This window comes from Falco punctatus (genome assembly GCF_963210335.1).
Source record: "Falco punctatus genome assembly, chromosome: 3".
In the NCBI taxonomy this organism is placed as follows: Eukaryota; Metazoa; Chordata; class Aves; order Falconiformes; family Falconidae; genus Falco; species Falco punctatus.
The window spans coordinates 111829598-111852115 of NC_137582.1; the positions used below are offsets into that span (position 1 = coordinate 111829598).

Consider the following 22518-nt stretch of genomic DNA (forward strand, 5'->3'; position numbering starts at 1 on the left):
GCAGCAACTTCCTAAAACCAGGAAGGCTCAGAGCTCCGTTTTTAAAGCAGCCTCAAAAGGCAGCAGGCCTTGCGAGAACTGACAGGAGCAAGGGGCAGGGTGCCAGCCCCGCTCCTCCAGGCTGCAGGGCCCCCGGCCCGCAGCAGCCAGCTCGCCTCCACGAGGTAGTTAAGAAAATGTCTTGCCTGCTCCCCTCACTGGCTCTACCTGGCCAGGAATGTCACCCTTCCTCTTGCACAGTGTTTCTGTGTGGCTTGTTACTATCCTCCAAGAGCCGCCCTGGAGCACAGAACTTTCCGTGGCCCGATGTGCGCGTGTAACCCCATCCCGAGGTGTGCTGCTCTATTTACTACGCAGGGGAATGAAGTTCGATAGAACACAACCCGCCTTCCCGCACCAGGCGCTGCTGCGGTGACGGGAGTCGACTGCCGCTGGCCTGAGGGAAAGCTCCAGGCCCCAGCCAGCCGGGCGGGACAGCCCAGAGCCCAGAGCCCAGAGCCCAGCGCCCAGCCCTGTGCTGAAACGGGGCTGGCGCTGCGGGCTGCCGCCCCGCCTCGGCCGGCAGCGGGGCAGCGGGGCGCCGGGGAGCCGGGGCCCGCTCGGCGGCGGCGGCGGCGGCGGCGGCGGGGCGGGCCGGGGCTCCCCGCCAGGCACCTCCTCAGGGGCGGTGCGAGCGGGCTGTCGCAAAGCGCCGCAAAGCGCGGCGGAGCTGCCGCACGGCGCGGCGCTTCCGCGATGATGGCGCCGTGAGGGTCGCTGCGCCGCGGCGGGATCGGGGCCGGGGCCGGGGCGGGCCTCCCGCGCCGCCCCCCATGTGGCTGCAGCAGCGGCTGAAGGGGCTGCCGGGGCTGCTCTCCAGCAGCTGGGCGCGGCGGCTGCTGCTGCTGCTGGCGCTGCTGCTGGTGGCCTGCTGGTACCTGGGGGCGGGCCGGGCGCGGCGGGGCACGGGGCGGGGGGCCGAGCCCCGCGGCGCCGCCGCCCTCTGCCTGCAGGCGGCCACGGGCGCCTGGCGGGCGCAGGCCGAGCGCGGCGATGCGCTGCCGCTGTCCGAGGATGCGGCCGGGGGCGGCGCGGGGCCGGAGCTGGCGGGTAACGGCTTCCTGCTGCTGGACGCGGCCGCCGGCCGCCTCTGGGTATCGGCGGCGGGGGCGGGCGGCCCGGCGCTGGCCACCGAGTACCCGGCGCTGGTGCGGCTGAGGGCGCTGGGCGGGCGCGGCGAGGCGCGGGCGGCGCTGGCGGCGCTGCGGGACGGCGCCGTGCGGCGGGTGCGCTGCGTGCAGACGGGGGCCGGGGCGGGCGCCGGCGAGTGCGTGACGGTGCGGGAGGAGGTGGTGGCGCACCGCAGCCGGCCGCACCTTTACCTGCAGCGCATCCGCATCGCCAACCCCACCGAACGCGTGGCTGCCTTCGAGGCCTCGGCCCCGGCCCCTGCCGTCTCGCCGGGCGGCCGCTTCGCCACAAGCCTGGAGAAGGTGGAGGAGCGGCAGTTCCTGCTCTCCTCCGGCCGCCTGCTGCTGGCCGGCAGCCCCAAGGTGGTGCTCATGGTGGTGGCTGCCAAGAAGCTCGTGAGCCGGGTGCAGGTCGCACCCAAATCCCACTTCGACGAGACCGTGCTCTCTGTGGTGTACACCTCGGAGCCCATCGAGGTCTCCCGGCTGGAGGAGACCTTCAGCAAGCTGAGGGAGTCGGCCAGGAAGGAGATGCTGGAGGTGATGCAGATGGGGGTGGAAGATCTCTTCCAGGAGCACCAACAGACCTGGTCTGACCTCTTCATTTCAGGTAAGGAAGGCGACGTTCCGCTTCCCGAGGGTTGCATTAGAGGGCAGCAGAAAGCTCGGTGTCCTGGCCACTGCAGGGTCTCCGGAGACTCCACTCATCCCTACGGATTTCTCTTGGCTTGTTGCAGGATAATAAAACAGCGCTCCTGGTTTGAAACCCAGCATGCTTTACGAAAGCAGAGTATTCTTTACTGCATAAAGAAAGTGACAGAGGAATGTTTCGAATCGTAACTCTGGACGTGTTCACTTTCATGTCTTCAGGAACTTCACTGATTTGCCCAGCTTATTGGCTCTGGGGTGGAAATAGAGGTGACCTCTAGTGACAGTATAAAAGCCAGATTTCTTTATGGAACTTAAGGACTGTTCCACACGGATGCTTTGTCTTAAGATTTGAGTGGCCTTGCGCAACAGATCAGCTGCCCAAGTAATGTGGAACTTGATATTTTGTAGCCAGTAAAAAGACAGATGTTCCTTTGAGAGATCGTTCTTGCAGGGTCATGGTCACTGCTCCATACGGCTCCTGTATATCAAACTGCCTTTAGTGGGAGCCTGGCTTTCACACTCCAAGTAGCAGAGAGCGTCCAAGAAAATACAAGGAAACATTTCACTTCAGTGTTTCATAGGCAAAGGTTTCTTAGATGTTACAAAAAACGCCTGTGTATTGAGCGACGACCTGCAGGTTTGGTCTTCTTTTTCTCCTAGTTAGTCATTCATGTGTGCTTCTCTGACTCTTGGTGGTTTTCTTTTGTTACAGGGATTGAAATGAGAAAGATCACAGATTTGCATACACCGTCCAGTGAGACCGTTAACATGACGCTGTACTACGTGCTGTCAAGCATGCCAGCCCCTCTGCTAGATCCACTCATTACTGGGGAGGACAGAGAAAAAATGGAAGCCAGCCTGAACTATGCTGACCACTGCTTCAGTGGCCACGCAACCATGCACGCAGAGAACCTGTGGCCAGCAAAGCTGACCAGTGTCACCCAGATCTTGCAGCTCTCAGACCTGTGGAAGCTAACTCTCCAGAAACGAGGATGCAAGGGTCTTGTGGCAGCTGGAGTCCATGGACTTATGCAGGGAATGGTGCTTAGTTTTGGGGGTCTGCAGTTCACGGAAAACCATCTTCAGTTTCAGGCTGACCCTGAGGTACTTCACAACAGCTATTCCTTACGTGGGATCCATTACAATAAGGACTTGATTAATCTAGCTGTTCTGCTGGATGCTGAAGGAAAGCCCTTCTTGCATGTGTCTGTGAAATTCCAAGACAAGCCAGTTAAACTATACGCATGTGAGGCGGGCTGTATGAATGAGCCTGTGGAGCTGACCTCAGAGGCACGAGGTCATACGTTCCCTGTCATGGTGACTCAACCCATCACACCACTGCTTTATATATCAACAGATTTGATCCACTTGCAGGACCTGAGACACACGCTCCATCTAAAATCTATTCTGGCTCATGAGGAACACATGGCCAAGCAATACCCAGGCTTACCCTTCCTGTTCTGGTTCAGCGTGGCCTCCTTGATCACATTGTTTCACTTGTTTCTGTTCAAACTCATCTACAATGAATATTGTGGGCCAGGAGCCAAGCCGCTTTTCAGGAGTAAGGTATAAGGCTGCTGCTGTCCACCAGGTGTTGTCAACCTGATTTTCTGTCAGCTGTGCCTAGGGAGGTTCTGTCTTGGACTGTGAGGATTTTCAATCTCTCTTGAAACAAGTGATCTGTGACCTTTTCTTGCAAGAAGTAGGATTAGGGCAGGGATCGGAGCAATAGGGCTCACGAACATTAGAAAAGATAAATCCATCATCTATCCTTAAAGGCAGAGCTTTTCTGTCCTTTTTCCACACACTGGTGTAGGACATCGCTTGTTTTTAAGCCAACAGTTGCAGCTGTGTCACAAGAGGATGTTTCTTGTTATGCAGTACTGGAATGCTTGTGAGAGAGCTGCTATACTTGTCTTTACTACTGTGTGGGAGATGTGTGCCCTTGTCTGCCTGGTCTGAATGTGTGGCATGTCATACAAGAGCACACAAATGCAAGCTGGTGTTCTTAGGTGAAGGTGCTGACTTGTTGGGACTACCGGTAGATGTTCATAGATCTATAGACACTGTGCAGCCCTCAGTCAAACCACATTTCCCACCGTCGTTTTGGGAAGGTGCTGAGTTAGTGTTTCTCCCATTCAGACAAAATACATAGCCGCACTAAGAAAAGTACTGAGTGCTTTCTACTGTGAGTTGGAGGTTCTGAGTTCAAGCTCTACTGCATCTCACTTTGTAAGGAATTTAAGATTCTTGTTTTGAGCTGCCTTAGAAAACTTAGTTGCTAGTAAAAACTTAGAACAGAATAGACAGTAGATCTAAGTACTAAGAGATCTAAAACTAAGTACTAAGTAGATCTAAAACTAAGAGATTTCTGCTCTTAGTACTGGTACTTTCTGGTTGCGTGTTGATATGGAGTGGAAATGAAAGGCAAGACTGGATTTGCTGTGTGCAGTAGCCATGTCGTTCAGAGGCATCCCTCCTTAGGGTTGAATGGAGTCAAATGTAGCTTGTAATTGTTGTTGGTTTTTTTTGAAAAAAGGACATAGTTACATAGAGTTGACAGAGGAAAAGTTCTAGCTTTAGATTGCCCTGTTTCTCCAAATTACAAAAGCAAATTAAATTTTGGATAGCTAAGGCTGGACAGAATGTACTGGACTAAACCTGACGGTACCTAAGAGGCATTTAAACAGTCGGCGATTTTCCTCTCAGCTCACTGGCTTTGTAATGTTGAGCACTGCAGATCAGGGCCACCTGATCCCAAGCAGTTCTGAATACCTGTCATCTGTTTAAATAAGAGTGGAAGGTGCTTGTGGCTAGACAGACTAACCTAGGAAAAGATAGGATAGACATGTATATCAAAGACAACTGCAGTCATAAGCCTATGATCATGATCAAAACCTTAGTGCAAAAGGAGGAAGCAGTCAGGAAGTAATTTTAATTATTGTGTACAGCTTTGCCCTGACATGCATCATGAAATGTGTCCTTGAAATAGAAAATTACGTCCTTTTTCACTGCTGTCTGGTTGCCTTTGTCATCTACAAGACTTGCCTTCTGCCTTTTACAAAATGACTTGTTAACCATTACTACAGGTAACTGTCCCTGACACTGTTCTCTGAATTCCTGAGAAGCTTCACAGCTACACACCAGGGCTGATGTAACACCTCTTCCTTCCTGATACTGCAAAAAGCCCTGCAGTGTACAGCAAACAAGTCTCTTGCCTTGTCTTAGTTGGAACTACTTAAAATGAAGATAATGCAGAACTTGATTCCAGAAAAAGGGATGAAGTGGAAGCCAGCTGAAGCTCAAAATCTCTAGCCAGTAAGCGAGATCAATGGGGTTGAAATAACACTGTTCCATTAACTGAGTGGGAACTCCCAGTGTCCAAGTGAACTTAGTCCTGCTTTCAGCCTCAGTTTGCACAACACATCTGACAATTTTGCAGCTGAGAACAAGGACCTTTTGAAAGCAACAATCCTTTTGTGCCTTCTTAAGAAAGGAATCTGAGACTTGGAAGGTGTGGTTATTTGAGAGTTTGTTCCAGAAGCTTGTGTAACAGATGTTTCTTTTTCCTGTAAGCTGTTCAGTTCCCTAAGAGTAATCCATTTGGTGAAAATACTTGAAGATAAACTGAGTCCTTTGATGATTTTTTTTTTTAATTATTTTACAGGAAAATAAAGAATGACGATTCCCTTTAGAGAGTTAACTTAACTAGAAAACTTTAGTGTAACTTCCTTTCTGGTAAACATTTTTTAATTTATTGCTTGGGGGGAGGGGGAGTATGTTAATAATTTTGCCTCCATTTCAGTAATAAGCCAGTCAATTTAACTGTGGATTGCTAAGTGCTGGTAACAGATTTTTCAGCCTTTATGATTGTAGAGCACAAAACTGATTTATTGAAATTGTCTTCTGGATTTACACTTGGAAATGTCAATCTGCAGGTTTCCTATCCTAAGCATATTGAGACTTTGTGCATTGATTTGTTTTGGCTGTGGGGGGAGACATCCCACTTTCTAGTGATTTAAAGGTCATTTGGTTTTAAAATACCAAAGCTGTTGTTTCTAAATAAATATCTTTCAGTCTAATCTGATCACTAAAGTGTGGTTGCATTTTTGGATGTTTGGGTTTGGGTCTTTTTTGTCTCTGTTCTCTCCTCTCCTTGCTCCCCGCCCAGTTAAAACATTACAAAATGATACATCTGTGACCAGCATTGACTACAAAAGTGCTTGGATTAAAAGAAGAATGTCAAAAAATAATACATAAATGGATCTAAGCTTGGAACAGACAATTTGGAAGGCACAGTAAGAGACAGAAACACACAAGGTGGTGCTGAGCTCCATTTCCCTGGCTCTGTATAGCCTTGTTCTATTTTGAGGCACGCAGGCCAAGCTTTAGTTTTAAAAACACAGAAACAAATCCAGGGAACAATCAAATAGCAGAGTTAATGGCCATCCAGCAAGTAGTTAATTTGGCACGTTTGGTGCTCCCAGTGAAAAGCTAGGGCAGGATTTAACTTTGAATTTTTCAATAGGTTACTGTCTAGTTACAGATGAAAAACCCCTCAGAGAATCAGATTTCAGCATTTGTTGTTTATCTGCAGACCATTCCACTTATTAATTGGTCTAGCATAGTTACTGCCCTACTAGGGAATAGACTAAAGACAGGAGTGGAGTACATTATACATGGTACACTAAGCACTTTGTGTATTGAAAGAGATGCTAGCTATTACGCCTTTAACAGAACGTACCAGAAGTTCCTGCTTTTTCTTAGTAAAGTTCCATGAGCTGCTTAGTTTCTGTGAAACATCTGGCATAAAGATGGTAAGAGCTTCCAGGATGCTGTTTCCAAGCCATGGTATCAGCTAGAGGCTGAGCCTTTTGATGTTCACTTCCAGAAGTCCCAACAGTATAATGCCTACTGAGTCCAAAAAAGATACTTCAGCCTATTTAGACCAGACCTGGAAAAGATGGATAAGCAATTGTTAGATAAAGCAGGAGTGAAACAGAGGGAAGAAAAAAAAAAAAAGCTTTGAGATTGTTTTACATTAAATATATTACGATTCTTACAAGTATTCCCCCCACATAAAAAAAGAACTGTTTCAGAATTCCTTTACATTAAAGAAAGGGAAAAAAGAAAGAATAGGGTTTCTCTGTTTACAGTGTGCAAGACAGCAGAAGGGGTTATATTTGTGAAACTGCAGAAATGTTTAACAGCTAAAGGAAATTCCATGTTTACAAGCACACCATAAAACAAGCAAGTTGAAATAGTCACTGAACATCCAACATTTATAATTTTTAGTTGGTATCCAACGAAAATGATAGTGGGATGGAAGTTAAACTGAAAAGCATAGCTTAGAAATTCAGACATGAAGAGGAAGAGCCAACTAATTCATGGGAAAAAAAAAGTAGAATCTCAATTCTGCACTCATTTAATCCTGATTTGTGCTTTTGTCAGATAATAAATACAAGATGCCAGAACAGAGTTTGCTTGATTTCATTTGAAATTCAGAATGCAGCTTTCTCAAGTGCTATTGTTTGGGTAGGATAATACATTCTTGAGAAGAAGACAAAACAGAAAAGCATTATATATTTCTGCCTTCCACATGTGTGCTCCAGGCGTCTTGCATCTGAATCAGTACCTACTGTTGAATGGAAGCTATGAAAATCTGGGATTTTGCTGCTTATTAATACTGACATTAAACAATAGATTTATTCAGCTTTTTTTTAAAACTGGTTTTGGTCTGTATGTACAATGCAACTCTCATTACAAATGTACCTTTATGATATTTGTTCCATTCTAGTAAGTTTGCTCCCTATGCATGAGCTGGCTTATGGGATAGAGATGTTTGGGTTTTAAATAAGCAGTAACAGGTTTTCAGGTGAGGGGTAGGCAGATGGAAATGTGACAAAGGATTGAAAATTCCCATAGTAGAAGAAAAAAAACAGGAAGAGACACAAGGATGTGTTGATACCAACTCACCAGCCTCAAATGTCCAGTAATGAATCAGGACACTTTCTGTTGTGGCAGTAGCTCTGTAGTGGTCTAAATGCCTGCTCTTGCCTCGTTTGTCCTATTAGGGAAAACGGTTTACCATTTTTCATTAACAAGCTCACATTACATTATACCACAGGTCAGCATGATGATTTGGGTTGTAAAAATGCTCATTTGCAATGCTACAGGAACCCTATTTATTCCAGGGATGTGCTACTGATCTAACAATTAAAGGCAAATAGGAAAGAAATGAAGTCTGGCTCACTGTGCTACATCAGCGTTTCTCCAATATCATGGACAGCTGGTTCTTCGTATTGGCCAAAACATCTTCCACTTCAAAGCGATTAACAGTTTGTTTTGTTGAGAAGTATGGCATGCTAAACTCGGGCAACTTGATCTAGAAAAGAAGATACAGGTTTTCAGTGAGTACAAAGTGGTAGTTGCCATGCAGTCACAAAGCAAACCAGAACAAAATAAAATTTCAAGCGATCATAGAATCATACAATAATTAAGGTTGAAGTGGGCCTCCAGAGATCATCTAATCCAGCCCCGCTAACATGTCTGAATCTATCCCTGTCTGAATATGTCAGACACTGTTACTGCTGATGTCCCACCAAGTGTTAGAATAATTAATTTAACATTTTCCTTCTGAAAACACCTTTGTGATGAACTTTCAAGGCAATGGGAAAACAAACATCTGCTATCAATAACATGCATCTGAATTGGAATTTTTTTTAAACAAGTTGTTTGTATAGCCTGGATCCAAGGTCTGTGTAAACTGGGTGTTTTTAGCAACTTGTGCATATAAAAATTTATCCCACAATTACACAAGTTTTCCACTGGTATCAGAATAGCACTGCATTTTAAGTCACGTATCTTGGAGATAAACGGTAACATATAAAATGGCTCGCAGAGCAGAGCCTGCAGCATACAGCTAATCGGCATCATGCTTGGAGTCCTCTTTGCTGTGTTGAGTCTGGCAGCTGCAGGTATGTAATTCAATTTCAGCATTAATTTTAAAAGAAAAATGGACTAAAATCTAACAGAAAAATCCTTTTTTAGGTAAATTAGACATTCTGCAAGAAAGCACAAGGAGATACAACATAGGCAGTTAATTTAAAAGTTCTCTCCAAACAGTCTAGGTGCTGTGCTGTTCTGTTCCTATTGCAGGGGCTGGGTTAGCACTGCTGCTCTCAGCCTTTAGCACGTTCACAGTTATTTCATTTGAATACACTGGAAGAGTTAATCCACATCAAATTGTTGCATTGGCTAAGAGCTGCATCTCAGCTGACACATTTTGAATTGGGTTAAGCCAACCTGATTTGATTATCTGTCAGAAAAATGAAACTGTTCAAAAACAGGCTTTATATAACATTGGTCAGTTTTGACTGATGGCTCTGTCTTCACTTGTACCGTGTTAAATCACAGCCTATATTTGTACCTTGCAAGGTTCTGTGCAAACACAGTCTATTTAAAAATAAACGAACCATCTCTTGTACAGACATTTTTTAAAACCTCTTACTTTTAAAACACACATCCTATCTCTTATGTCTTCTAGCCTTTGGCTGTGGGGTTCCTGCCTACCCCCCCCTTGTCTCTAGAGTTGTTGGAGGGGAAGCTGCAAGACCGTTCAGCTGGCCCTGGCAGGTTGGTAATTCCGTGCTTTCTCTGGAACAATTTGGGTTGTGCTGCCTTCACGCAACGTGGCCGAGCAAAACCAGGTCTTACATTTCATTTGATGCACCTTGCCTGTCACGTCTTAGGCTTTAAATATTACATTCTGAGCAATCCCACATTTTCCAAGCTTTTTAAGAAAGCTCTGAATGTGTCACCTTTTTGCTGTTATGCAGGCTTTCAGGCTTTTGCAGTAGGCCTGGGCACCATGGCATATTTAAGCAAGACGACTGCGAAATTCAGCGGAGCATAACAATGCCTGCTGGAGCATAGCTGTATGTAGAGTTAAAAAATACATTTCTGAAGCAAATAAAATGCTCTCTTTTGGCCAGGATTAGTGAGAGCTTTGCAAGAAACAGCATTAAAAAAAAAAACAACCAAGCTTTTGGATGACAGGAACCTTTTCTGTGGCCAGAAGCTGGAAACTTGCTGCTTACAAGCCTCTCACCATTTTCCAGCAGCAAGTGGTGTTCAGAGTGCAGGAAGAAAGTGCAACAATGCAAAGTCATTAAGCAAAAATCTGAGTCTTATTTGATATGTTGGTCCTAGGCCTCCCTTCAATACAGTTCCAATGGCAAATGGTATCACACCTGTGGAGGAACCCTCATTGCAACCAACTGGGTGATGACTGCTGCACACTGCATCAGGTAAATAACGGAATGACATGTCTGTACCCAGGGAGCAGTGCATGGCTGGAGACAGATGAGGCAAAACCCTATTAATGCCAGTTCTCCCTTTCCCAGTTAAGAGCTCCTAGTCTGACATCGTATCTTTTGATTATAACTAATAGATTAGAAGAATTACACCTTTTCATTTTCTTATAAAAGTAGAGGGGACAAACACACACACACACACCCCAATTACCTGGATCATATACTCTTCATTTTCTGTAAATAACTACAAACACCATTATGTCTTCAAGTTGCTATTAAAATTCAGCAGTGTTGCTTGTTCCTATAACATATGTGGCAGAGATCCACAGATTAACTAATCAATCCACTGCCTGAAGAAATAATCATAAGTGTAATAAATATACCAGCCATTTTCAGTAAGGTCTTCCTATTATGGGGCAGTATAACAAAGAAACGATCAGGTACAGCTGTGCCCTTTCATCATCAAAACTGCTTCCACAAAGACAATCCCATTTTGGTTTGGTAGCATATGTCTTTGAATATGTACACACAGTTCTTGGTTATTGTAACACTAAGCTGCAGAAAATATCATAATATGAAATAAGAGGGATTGGCTGTGTGTTGTTATTATGAGTCCTACATATTATATCTATCACAGTTGTTTATCAGTAAAGCTGTTTATGACTGTCAAAAAAGCAGCCCAAATTATTTACTTCATTAAAGAATACGAGCTGAATCCTGCAAAGACTGGAGGCATCTTGAGTTTGTAAATGAAGCCTTAAGCAGGAGTTGACAAGATAGCTTGGAGATGAAATTATTAAGCCTAGCACATGATGCTTTGTCCTTAGCAAATCTGTCAGATGTTGGCTCAGCTCCAGACAAATCATGCATGTGATGTGAGATTACAGTCTTAAGGATATTCTTACTGAATACCTCGGGTGGCAAAGATGCAGATGCCTAAGCAGCAAGCCAGCAGCTGCATAACTGTTAGTCCTTTTCTTGCCCAGTCCTTCTAGGAACTATCGAGTATTTCTTGGAAAATACAACCTAGCAGCTGCGGAAGAAGGATCAATTGCACTTCCTCCAGAAAAAATAATTGTCAATGAGAACTGGAATCCACGGAAAGTTGCAAACGGGTAAGCTGGTGGCAAGTATTTTTTCAGTTATTAGATGCAGGGCAAAAATCAAACTACCTGAATCCCACCCACCTTGAGCTGTGGGAGCCAAATGCATAAAACTGTTACAGCTGGCAGTAGTACTTCTATAAATGTTTGCTCATAGATAAGAGCTGAATCTCAGTTTGTGCCTTTCCCCCTCAAGACAAAGAACTTTCAGTATTAATTGCTTACTGATTAACTGTGTTTTCAGATGCCGTTTTGCATGTTCATGTTTAGGTGGGAAGCTGTTCTATGCAATGAGTTCTTTTCTACACCAGAAGGGAATTAATTCATTTACACAACACTCTTTGAAGCCCTCCTACGAACAGCATAAACACAGAGTGTTACTGAGCGGTGGTATTAATATCTTTGTTGCTGGAGGCCTCCTATGTCCTGCTGCAGGCTAAGGGCATTAGCAAAGAAACCCCCTCAGTCTCCAGGTCCTTAGAGTTAGCCCTAACATATGCTTGGTTTTGGTGAAAAGAACCTATCAAAGGCAATTTCCAGAAAGCTGCCAGCAGGACCAGTTCAGCCCACTGAATTGCCAAGCTGCTGATGGCAGGTGGGAAGTGCACAGCAATTTCCAGAAACCCCAGCAGACAATTCTGCAGGGAATAGTGTTCCAGTTCATGGATTTCCCCGTTGCTTTGAGAGTGGAGGAATCTTTACTGCTTATGTGCTGGCCTCCTTGCTCCCCTGCATCTCTTTTGAATAGGTCAAGTGCTGTATAACTGCTAAGTATTCATGCTACTGCGTCTCAATCTGTTTGCAAACCTCTTCATCTCTCCCCTTTCTCTTCCCCACTCTCAAATGCGTGCATATGACCACAGGTATGACATTGCTTTGATCAAGCTCACTGAACACGTCACCTTAAGCGACCACATTAAGCTGGCCTGCCTTCCCCCTGCACAAAGCATCCTGTCATCCAACGCTGCCTGCTATGTGACAGGATGGGGAAGACTGCAGAGTAAGTACCTGGACTTTTGCAAAATTGTGCAACAAAATCCTTCAGCACTGCATTCTCCTTTGAGACTGATGGGAAAAAGGATGTTGATGGTGCTCAAGATCCCCTCAGCCTCAGTGTAGTGAGTAGTTTATCAGGTCCCAATCACTCCCACAGTATGATTTTTCTCTGCCTTTCAAGTTTATTTTGCTTGTAATGGGACTAGGATGCACCAGAGGGCCCTGTACTAACCTTTGTAGGGACTGGTCAGTTTGCTAATGCTAACATCGCCTGCTGAATAACTGCAAAGACATATAAGGGAATAGATAGAAAGAGAGGAACATCTCAGAGACTTCAGCAGAAGTGCCAGCTCGGCTCAAGAGGCAATTCCTCGAATAAGTAACATTTTTTTGCAAATTCCTGAACAAAGAGCAGCCCTTCATTTCTGTAACAATGAGACATTTTTAAATTGAACGCAAATGATTGGTAAGTTAAAGCCTTTTTTTTTTTTAAATTATATAAAAGAATGGAGCTAAGGAATGGATTATACAGCTTCTCCTTTAATATGTCCCCTATGGAGTTTCTTACCTAGAGGAATAATACCCAGATCCTAGGAGGAACTTAACAATGCAGTTTTGTTCTTTCTTCAGCGCCAGCTGGTACCATGACTCCTCTGTTTCTATTCCCTCCCAGCAAACGGACCTCTTCCAGACGACCTGCAGCAAGCCCTTTTGCTGGTGGTGGATTATGCCACTTGTTCCCAGCCTAGCTGGTGGGGAAGCACAGTGAAACGCACCATGGTTTGCGCTGGTGGGGATGGAGTCACCTCCAGTTGTAATGTGAGTCCAGACAACACCACTCTTAGGGCTTGGCTTCAGATACAAAGAGGCCTGATGGGAAGGAAAGCATAAAAAAACTCAAGGAAAAGCTATTCACACTACAACTGCCATTAACTGTGTTCCCCCTTCCCGCCAGGGCGACTCTGGTGGCCCACTGAACTGCCAAGCTGCTGATGGCAAGTGGGAAGTGCACGGCATCGTCAGCTTTGGCTCTGCTCTTGGCTGCAACTATTACCACAAGCCTTCTGTCTTCACTCGGGTCTCTGCCTACAACAGCTGGATCCAGCAGGTAAGGCGCCAGGTATTGCTGCTGGAGCATACGGACACTTGGCTGCTTCTGAGGTTCTCCCTGACTGAGATTTCTGCCATCTGCTCAGGGAGCTGCATCACTTTTGATTCAAATGCTGCTTTGCATACAAGTAACCTCTGTAGAAAAGCCCTTACCCGTGCAACAGCAGTCTCTGCAGCAAAAATAAAGTATCCGCTTCTTGAATAGTTATCTAAATTATTTTCACTTTTAAATAAATCTTCATGTTTAGGAATGCATTCACCCTTTATACTGCTAGAGCTATATCTATAGTCAAAAAGATTTTACCGGTATGACTTCAGAGGTGATTACTCAAATTTCTATTCATCAGTAACACCGACTGTTGCATCCTAGAAGGCAGCACATGATGCTCAAGTCTGGAACATCAATTATTTTTTAATATAAACTTTAATCTAAAGAGTGACTGAGAAGCAAAAATCTTTTTTTCGGTTATTTAAATCCTGCATCTCAGAACATATACTATTCACAAATGCCTGGGTCTCAAAATCCAATTTTTCCCATTTTACATTTTTGTAGGTTATGGCAACCAACTGATTCAAAGAGAACTGGATGATAGATGCCACAAAGGAAAACCGTTTGAATAAAGTCATAATCATGACATCTTTGATCAAAAAGAGCGGGGGAATTATGCTTTTAACAACACAAGTGTAATACCTAACCATACTGCAATAAACACTATTTTTTGCAAGATGAAAGAAAAACATGTGTCCCTGTCACTTCTTCCCGTGTATTGTCAAGACCTGAGCCTGTAATTAGTGATAATGCGGGAGACCTTTTACAGCCTTTCCCCTGCCTTGGGCTGGAGCTTGCTACCCTCACCTGGGGGAGATGTGAGCCTGCTGTGAAGAGGCTGGGCAGCAGGAAGAGTTGGTGAGCCACAGGAACAGCTCGGGGGGCAGGGGGTGAAGAAAGCGAGGTGCTGGCAGGGCTGCAGGCAGGCAGCTGTCGGGACCCCCGAGCCTGGCGCGCCAGGGCAAGCAGTGGCCATGCCCAGCGGGAAGGCAGCCCGGGCGCAAGCAGGTCCACGCAGGTGAGTGTGGGAGCGCTCCAAAATGCTTTTTACAGAGAGGTTTTTAACACCCTGTGATCTTGGGATCTAGCAAGGGGAAGGGTAATATCCAGCAGCCCGTGTCGGCAGCCACTCTGCAGACCTGTCTCCTTCGTGTCTCCGCTGCTCATTTTTAAGCCACGCGTACGCCAGGTGAAGATCTCTGAACAGATAAATGGGGATTTTTTTGCAAAGCAAAAGCAGAATCACCATCTCCTAGCTTGGTACTAAATTAAAGCCCCTATTTATATTTCTTTCATTGTAATAAAAGGTAGGCACTATAAAATTGGGGTGGATTTTTGTCATCTTTTACTTCTCCTTCCTGGCACATATTTAGGTGGATTCAAGAGTAAAATGACAATTAAAAATGGAGGACAAATGACTCAAAGGTAAAGCAGTAGACCGAGTAAGGAAAAGATTGGAAGTTCGTTGTGAGAACAGAAATGCATCTGAGTTCGGAGATAAATTTTTCTGGGTTTGCGGTTCATTTCAGTCAGACATCTTGCAGTTGTTACCTTTCAATTGAAAATAAATACATATATATTTTATAATATAAATTTATTAAATAGATAAGAAAAAACATGGCTGTTTATCATCTTTGGGGACTGTACTTTTATTACTTTTTTTCTGCATTACAACCATTGACCGCCATTCTGCTGCGAAGAGCTCAGCAGGAACTTGTTTTACCTAATATCACCCTCTGCTGAGAAATAGCAGGCTTTATTGTGTTTTCATTTATCTTATTAAAAATGGAATTTCACCCATCTGAAATAGCAGGGGATCTGAGGAGGGCTTTTTTCAGTCACCTCTACTATGCAGAGGAAAAGAAAAAAAGGAGAAAAAAACCCGACAGAGCTGAATGGACTGATCAGCAACCAAATGCCCTTGTTTGTTCTTTGACAGTGGAAATAAGGGTTTCCCAGTTGTTCAGGAGCTGCCAGATTCAGCATAACATCCTGAGTTGTCTTCATGAGTATAATTAACAGAAGATTGTAAATGATTGATTAATAGTTCTGAAAATTAAAATCATTAGAGGTTACTTTGCTGTATGGAACATGGATGTCAACTATGGGCAGCGTGAAAGAGATGGATGGAAAAGGTAATCATGAAGCTCAGTCAGTAAAAATGGGATATGCATACGCTTCTGTAAAACTGAAACAACACTGAAATGTGATTCATTTTCCTTTTGAAATATTTAGACAATATTGTGGAAATGTCTGAGCTCATTTGAAAGTATCAATGCAAATTATTAATCAACTGGAAATTCCTATTAAGAACAAATTCAAGAAGTTTTATTAAAAAAATTCAACAGTTCCAGTTTGTGATCACTGGAATAAGGAACCCATCTTTTAATGGGCTTCCTTAAGATTTAGATAGAAGTACCACAGAGAATAAAAACGTATAGCAAATGATTTTATCAGTCCTAATACTCACAGAAACCCCGTATGATTTAATTCATGTGTTTTTGCAGCTCTGAGTGTGTCATGGAAACGGTCTCTTTACTACACCTTTTATTCTAAAATTAAATGTCATGTGGAACAAATAAAATAAGTCTTTCAATAACATTCAGCTAATGCGTGTTCCCTGTACTTTGTTTCAGGATGCATATGAATTGTTAAATATCACTAGTAGCTCCAGTTACATTTTCGGGAGCTGCAAGAAACATCCCAGGGATCAAACACCTCCACATTTTTTTTTTTTTTTTTAGATGTTCTCCCCCCTCCAATGCTGGTGGTAGAAAAACCATTCAAAGGATTTTGACAGCATGCATGGTCTCCCTCTGCAGCCTCCTTGGTGCCATTTCTTTTGATTTGAGCAACAGCTTGGAAATATGGAGAAACACAGGGAAAGCCCTTCAGGAACTTGCCTCCTGTGAAAAGCTTTGGGCTGTTCGCCTGATCACTCTCCTGCAGGAAGAAAGACACAGCTGGCTGTTCCCAGCAGCAGACACGAGGAATAGATCATTTCACGCTCAGCTACTGGGGAATTTAAACTCCCTCTGTAAAGCAAGTGAAGCAGAATTGTATTGTGGGAATTGCCAATGCAAGAAGGAGAAAATCTCCATTTGCAGATTTTACATCACTGACATGAGACAAAAATTAAATGGCACAGGGGATACTGAAGCCAGGCAAGTGCTATCCAGGGTGATCTCTGAACTGCTGGAGCATTTCAGTAGTCCCCCTGAAGACCTCAAAGCTATGAGACACAATCCTGACTGGGCAGACATAGTGGCTTTTAAAGTCATCCTTCAAATAAGAGAAACCATGCTTAAAGATCATTTAATGCCAGCATTTACAAGCTTTCAAACAACACTGCATCATCTTTTTGCCATTCTGAACTATGCTATCTTCTCATCAGAGAGTGTACATATGTGCTGGATGGATAACGTCAATCTATCACTTCATCTCACCCACCATGAAGGAATCTCTTTTTTCACCCCATTCCTGGGCTCAGAGGAATTTGTGCCCGTTGAAGCCTTGGCAAAGGGACTGCATTATGCACAGAGCTGCCTCCTGCAGAAGGGACAGGAAAAGCTCATCAAGAAATCTAAAGAAATCCTGTCCACAATGAGCCTTAAGATCAGCCTGTTAGTGATAGCCTGCCTCATTTACCCCATAATCCTGATGTCCTTCAAGCAAATGACAAATTGGATACACAATTATGCCAGGAACCTCAAGGAAAAAACAGAGGACTTGAAAAGGGAGAGGCGGCTAGCTGAGGACCTCTTACACCAGATGTTGCCAAAATCTGTGGCCAAGCAGCTAAGGAAATGCCAAAAAGTTGAGGCAGAAAACTATGATCAGGTTAGCAAATGGAAAGGATGCTGCCTCCAAGGCTACAAAAGTATTCAACTAAAAAAACACCTACCTTGCCACCGTTTTGAGGAACCTGGTTTAGCACCCATAGTTGAGTGTGGATGGAAATCCAGATATTCATGAGGGGTTTTGGGAAGAGCTGTGCAACGTGCTGTGAAGCACTCAGGCTGATGGGGAAGGAAGGGGAGCTGAAATTTCCAGAAGTGTAGCTGTAGATATCAGAGATCCTATATTGGTGAGTTGTCTTCTCTGGGTTTAAGAGCCTACTCAGGAGAGCCAGCCAGCATCATTAGATCATCAGTATATAGGAGCAAGAAATTAGTTTCTTCCTTGTAAAATGGGAAAAATCCTGAAAAAACAATGTAGGACAAACCCTGTCCTTATCAGCATGAATCCACAAACATCACTGAAAGGAGAGCATGGGACGTAGAGAAGGGTGAGAGGGACAGATGATCACATAGCCTCAAGTATGTAACTGTAACAAAGCCTGTTGACATAAAAACAAGGGCAGAGTTTGGGCAAGCACCCATTTATTTGCAGCTCTGCCTCACAGCATGCACGCTGCTGTCACTGCTGAATTTAGCAGCTGTGCTGCACAGCCCACAGCCAAAATCCTCATGCTACAGTAATTGCAGTTCTATTCACTCTTTTTTTTCCTCTGGACGCTCTGTTACTTTCAGCTGTGAAACACAGTAATAAATGTTTGCATTTAATTTGTAAGTGTTATCAAAACAGCAACCTGTAATTGCACAATTAATTATAATTCACAACAGTCATGACATCAAAAGTAGCTGAACCAAGGCAGGGAGTGAAAAAGGTGGCTCTTCTGGCTTAATTTGTATTACCAAGGATTAATAAAAGAACAATTTTAGTTTAAACATTGACACAGTTCAGGCAACACAGAGAAGAAACAATTAATCCTTTGCCAACAGCTACAACACACGTTTCCCTTCTCCAATTCAGTTATTAAGGTTTCTGATGTTCTTTCTTTTATAAACTTGATTTTTTAAAAAAAGTTAATTTCTCTGTAAATTATTTGATCATTACAAAAATGAACACCATTTGAAGAGAAACCAAATCCAGTTAATAATTCCTAATTCAACTGGAGCTGAAACAGCTGCTGAGTTTTTTTATTTCTCAGTTTATTCAGATACCTGGTTTTGATCTCTACCACGGTTCACATTGCTTTAAAAGAAAAATCAGGCCCTACTTCTATAAGAAGTCAGTTGCTCACAAGATTCAAAGCATTTGACTTTGTCTCCCACATAGCACAAGGTATTCAGAGAAGTGCAAATGATGAACTTCGGAGATAAACACAATTTTATCTGTCAAAGTAATAGAGAACAATTCGGAGTCAGAGCTTGTTAATTTAGGATTATATCTATTGACTTCTGCAACACTGGTTCTATGTGCAGCCTGTGCCTTAGGCTGTTCTGCCTAGAATTTCACAAATCCTCAAACTCTTCAAAGGCTCTGCCACTGCTGCCTGGAGACCTTAGCTTCACACTCCCCCTCTCCCTGTGACAGGTGACTATCTTCTTCTCGGACATCGTGGGGTTCACAAGCATTGCTGCCTCCTGTACTCCCCTGCAAGTTGTTGAGATGCTCAACAATCTGTACATCTGCTTCGACAGCAGGATTGAGTCTTACGATGTTTACAAGGTGAGCACAAACCTGCAGGCAAGGAACCTGGAAGCAGCTGAAACCTTTCTTACTTTGCTCCCTAGCAAATACCAGATACACCAGGCCAGCTGGCCAAAAGCCATAAAACCCAAAACCCCCATCACACAGGGACTACACTGCAGCTTGGCAAGCAGTGGAGTGCTGAAATATATTTTAGTCTGATTTCCTTTTGAAAGCAAGCTTGGTGCCTGCTGCGAAGTGACAGATGCCCCTTCCCCTCAGGTGGAAACCATTGGTGATGCATACATGGTAGTGAGCGGCCTGCCCGAGAGGAACGGCGCCAAACATGCCGACGAGATCGCCAAGATGGCTCTGGATCTGGTGGCGGCAGTTCGCCAGGTTGTGATCCCTCACATGCCAACGGGCAGGCTGCAGCTGCGGGCTGGGATACACACAGGTACACGGGCTGGAGTGGAGGCATGGGAAAAGGAGATAAGGACACAGTCTAGCTGTGTGAGGAGCAAAGTACTCTGCGTTTCTGTATGAGCCACTGACCCTCCGCAGGACCCCAGGGTGAATATTCCTCCCGGGTTCAGCAGGAACAGTGGTGTGCATCAGCGTGGAAAGGGCTGTGAAACAATTCGGAATTGGCAAAGTGCATCTTCCCCTGATATCAGCACCAATTAGCTACAGCTAATCAAACTGTGACTTCTCTCCTTAAGTAAATACTGCGCAGTCAGGCCCTAGGTACACGGAGTATTCCCAGTTCCTGCTGCTCTTTGAGGATCCAGAGTGACTAGCAAAGGTGTCTGCATTTGGCATCTCCCTGCACTTTTTCCGCTAGTTTCTTATTGGGGTCTCTCTGCCTTCTATTTTCTCAGGACCCTGTGTGGCTGGAGTTGTGGGGTACAAAATGCCTCGTTATTGCCTTTTTGGGGACACTGTGAACACAGCCTCCCGCATGGAGTCCACCAGCTTGCGTAAGTGACTAGGGCACAATCTGTGCGTTCCTCACATGCCAGTCAGGCTCACACCTCCACTCTATGCCTTTTAGGTACTGCAGAAAAACCCAAGCCCCCCTTCATGCTGGGCATGGCTAAGCGTGAAATAAGGTTCAGGAGAAGGAGCATTCTCTGTGGCTTATCCCAAGCTACAGAACTAATTACCATAGATCTAAAGAATCAGCACGTGCGTGACCTGCAGTCCCCACTATCCCTGCACATACACTAGTTATCAAATAAGCAAGAGAAACTCTTGTGTATTCATGTGGGCAAGTAGAGTCACATCCCTTATGTCATTTCTGGAAAGTGATCAGAAAAAAAGGAGAAAGAGGGTGACAAAAGCTAAATAGCATGAGCTAAGCTGAATTTGATTTTAAAGACTTTAACACAAAGGCAGCAGGTACAAACACCCTGCCTACATAGAAGAAGGCAGTGCATACTTTCTTGGTCCAGCCTTTCATGCTGCCTTTGCTACCAATACCACCTATTGTTACTGCTGTGCAGGTACACAGTGCAGTCACGTCAGTGGGTCAGTTACCCCACTGAACTGCTGCTGCGTTTCAGCTGACGTCTGTACAGTGTCACAGAGTCCTCAAGCAACGTTCAAGGCATCTTACCCTTCTTTGTGCTTCTTCCTCAGCCTGACATTTTCCAAAGAGGAGGTGGAAACACTGGGCTGATAAATGCAGGAGGGCTGGTGTGTAGTCTCTGGGAATAGGGGAATCATTAATTTATAATGCTCTGTTCTAAATCGCAGCACAGAAGATCCATATCAGTTCTGCAACATACGATGCCCTTCTCACAGATGATGCATATGAAATTGAACTGAGAGGAGAAATTGAAGTCAAGGTAACAGCTTTTCTGTAACTTTGCAACAGTAAAGGCGTTTAATGAGATGGGGAGGAGATATGACAGGTTTGACCATTGCTGTTCCGTGAATTGCAATTTTTAACCCCACAGCCCCAAGGTTCTTTTGCTAATTCAGTTGGAAGTGGCTATACATTACTCCTCCTATCTGATGAAAAAGTGTTACTGTATGCTTTGAAATACAGCTGCTATGTCTGCACCTGCATGGAAGCACATGAATATGGCTGAAAGTGTTAGGATGTAATTACAACACACGGTTGTAAAGGTGATTTTAAACCGTGTCGTGTGTTGACCTTGGTTGGATGCCAGGTGCCCACCAAGCTGCTCTGTCACTCCCCTCCTCAGCAGAATGGGGGGGGGGTGGGAGAAAATAAGATGAAAAAACCACTTGTGTGTCAAGATAAAGGCAGTTTAACAAAGCAATAGCTAAAGTCATGCACACGGAAGCAAAGGAAAGCAAAAGAAGTTCTTCTGTACTTCCCATCATCAAGCGGTTCAGTCACTTCCCGGGAAGTAGGGCTTCCTTCGTAGTGGTTCCTTTGGAAGACAAACATCATAAATAATGAACGGCCCCCTCCTTCCTCCTCCTTTCTCTTAGCTTTTCTATCTGAGCAGACGTCATACGGTATGGAATATCCTGTTGGTCACTTTGGGTCAGCTGTCCTGGCTATGTCCCCTCCCAAGATCTTGCCCACCCCCAGCCTACAGGTGAAGGGGGGAAGGGTTGGAGAGAGCCTGGATGCTGCAATCACTGCTCAGCAGTAGCCAAAACACTGCTGTGTTATCACCACCTTTCTAGCTACCAACACAAGCACAGCCCTGTGAGGGCTGCTATGGGGCTCTGCCAGACCCCATACGCTGCCAGTGACCAGCAAGGCCCTTCTCTGAACTGAAAGGATTATTAGCACCCAAACCACATAGGAATTTGAATTCTTTCCCCAAAGAGCAGCCACTTATGAGAGAAGGAGAGGTAATAAATGCAGTACAGGTAGTAGCCCTGGCCATAGCGATTCTCTGCTCTGCTTCATGTGCCATGAGAACAGCTGTTTTCTGCTCTCTCCTTTTCTTGTCCCAGGGCAAAGGGAAAATGAAAACCTATTGGCTTCTTGGTAACAAGAATTACAGTGTCCAGAATGACAGCCTGGTGTGTCACTGGAATCCAGCAATCTACAAGAAAAAGAAGATGGAAAGTCACCAGGGATCTGTCCAAAAAGTAAGGAGGGGAATATTTACCAGGGTGAGACTTCCCAGATAACGAGCCATTTGCTAAAGGCTAAAACAGGTAGAACTTGCATCTCTGTCCCACAAACAGCGGGCTCTGCTGCGTACACAAGCTCTGATGTGCGTTCCTCTGCCCATAGCATCGCACAGGCACTGTGGGAGCAGCACCGGCCGAGCAGAGCCCTGCAGTGCCCTGGCAGGAGCCGAGCCCCGACAGTCCCACTCAAGGGAGCTCCAGAGCAGCCTGGACCCCCGAGGGTGCCACCCACGGTGCAAGCCAGAAGCGGAGGAATGGCTTTCATCAAAGGTCCCACCAGAGCCTCCGGGAGAACCTCACTTCATTGGGCTCACCTGCTTTGGGGCAAGGTGACAAAGGTGCCAGTTTAGAACACAGGGCACAGCTTGGAGACTGTGTTATTAAATCAATGGAGAAAAATGAGTTTCTCCCAGGTTTTGTAGATGAGATGTGACAGGATAAGGAATTATTGGACTGCCCCAGGCACACATATTTCTTTCAAATAACATTCTCTTTCTGTTCTTAGCCATAATTCACATTTTTTA

The 22518-nt window shown here is 45.0% G+C and overlaps 3 protein-coding genes across 4 annotated transcripts in view; 2 read left to right on the forward strand and 1 right to left on the reverse strand.

Annotated features, from left to right (window-relative positions):
* Positions 1-704: 704 nt before the first annotated feature.
* KIAA2013 lies at positions 705-5907 on the forward strand. The gene is made up of 2 exons (XM_080380834.1): positions 705-1779; positions 2533-5907. Exons 1-2 carry the CDS (start codon positions 813-815, stop codon positions 3390-3392), a joined length of 1827 nt encoding a protein of 608 aa, XP_080236960.1. The 5' UTR covers positions 705-812; the 3' UTR covers positions 3393-5907.
* CLCN6 (chloride voltage-gated channel 6) overlaps positions 5536-22518 on the reverse strand; it is a 73426-nt gene continuing 56443 nt past the window's right edge. The window contains exons 23-25 of one of the 2 annotated variants that reach the window (XR_013927123.1): positions 8074-8205; positions 7797-7887; positions 5536-6774 (exon numbers count right to left, since the gene is read on the reverse strand). Coding sequence is in view for 1 of the 2 variants with exons in the window: in XM_080380820.1 (XP_080236946.1) it covers positions 8083-8205 (123 nt within the window). In the remaining variant the exon portion in view is untranslated. Of the gene's footprint in view, positions 8206-22518 lie in introns of both variants that reach the window. The other variant, XM_080380820.1, reaches the window with a different exon arrangement.
* Positions 8735-14229, forward strand: LOC308061218 (chymotrypsin-like elastase family member 2A). The gene is made up of 8 exons (XM_080380861.1): positions 8735-8797; positions 9367-9455; positions 10032-10129; positions 11122-11250; positions 12102-12238; positions 12908-13053; positions 13190-13342; positions 13898-14229. The coding sequence occupies exons 1-8, from the start codon at positions 8755-8757 to the stop codon at positions 13913-13915; spliced, it is 813 nt and encodes a 270-aa protein (XP_080236987.1). The 5' UTR covers positions 8735-8754; the 3' UTR covers positions 13916-14229.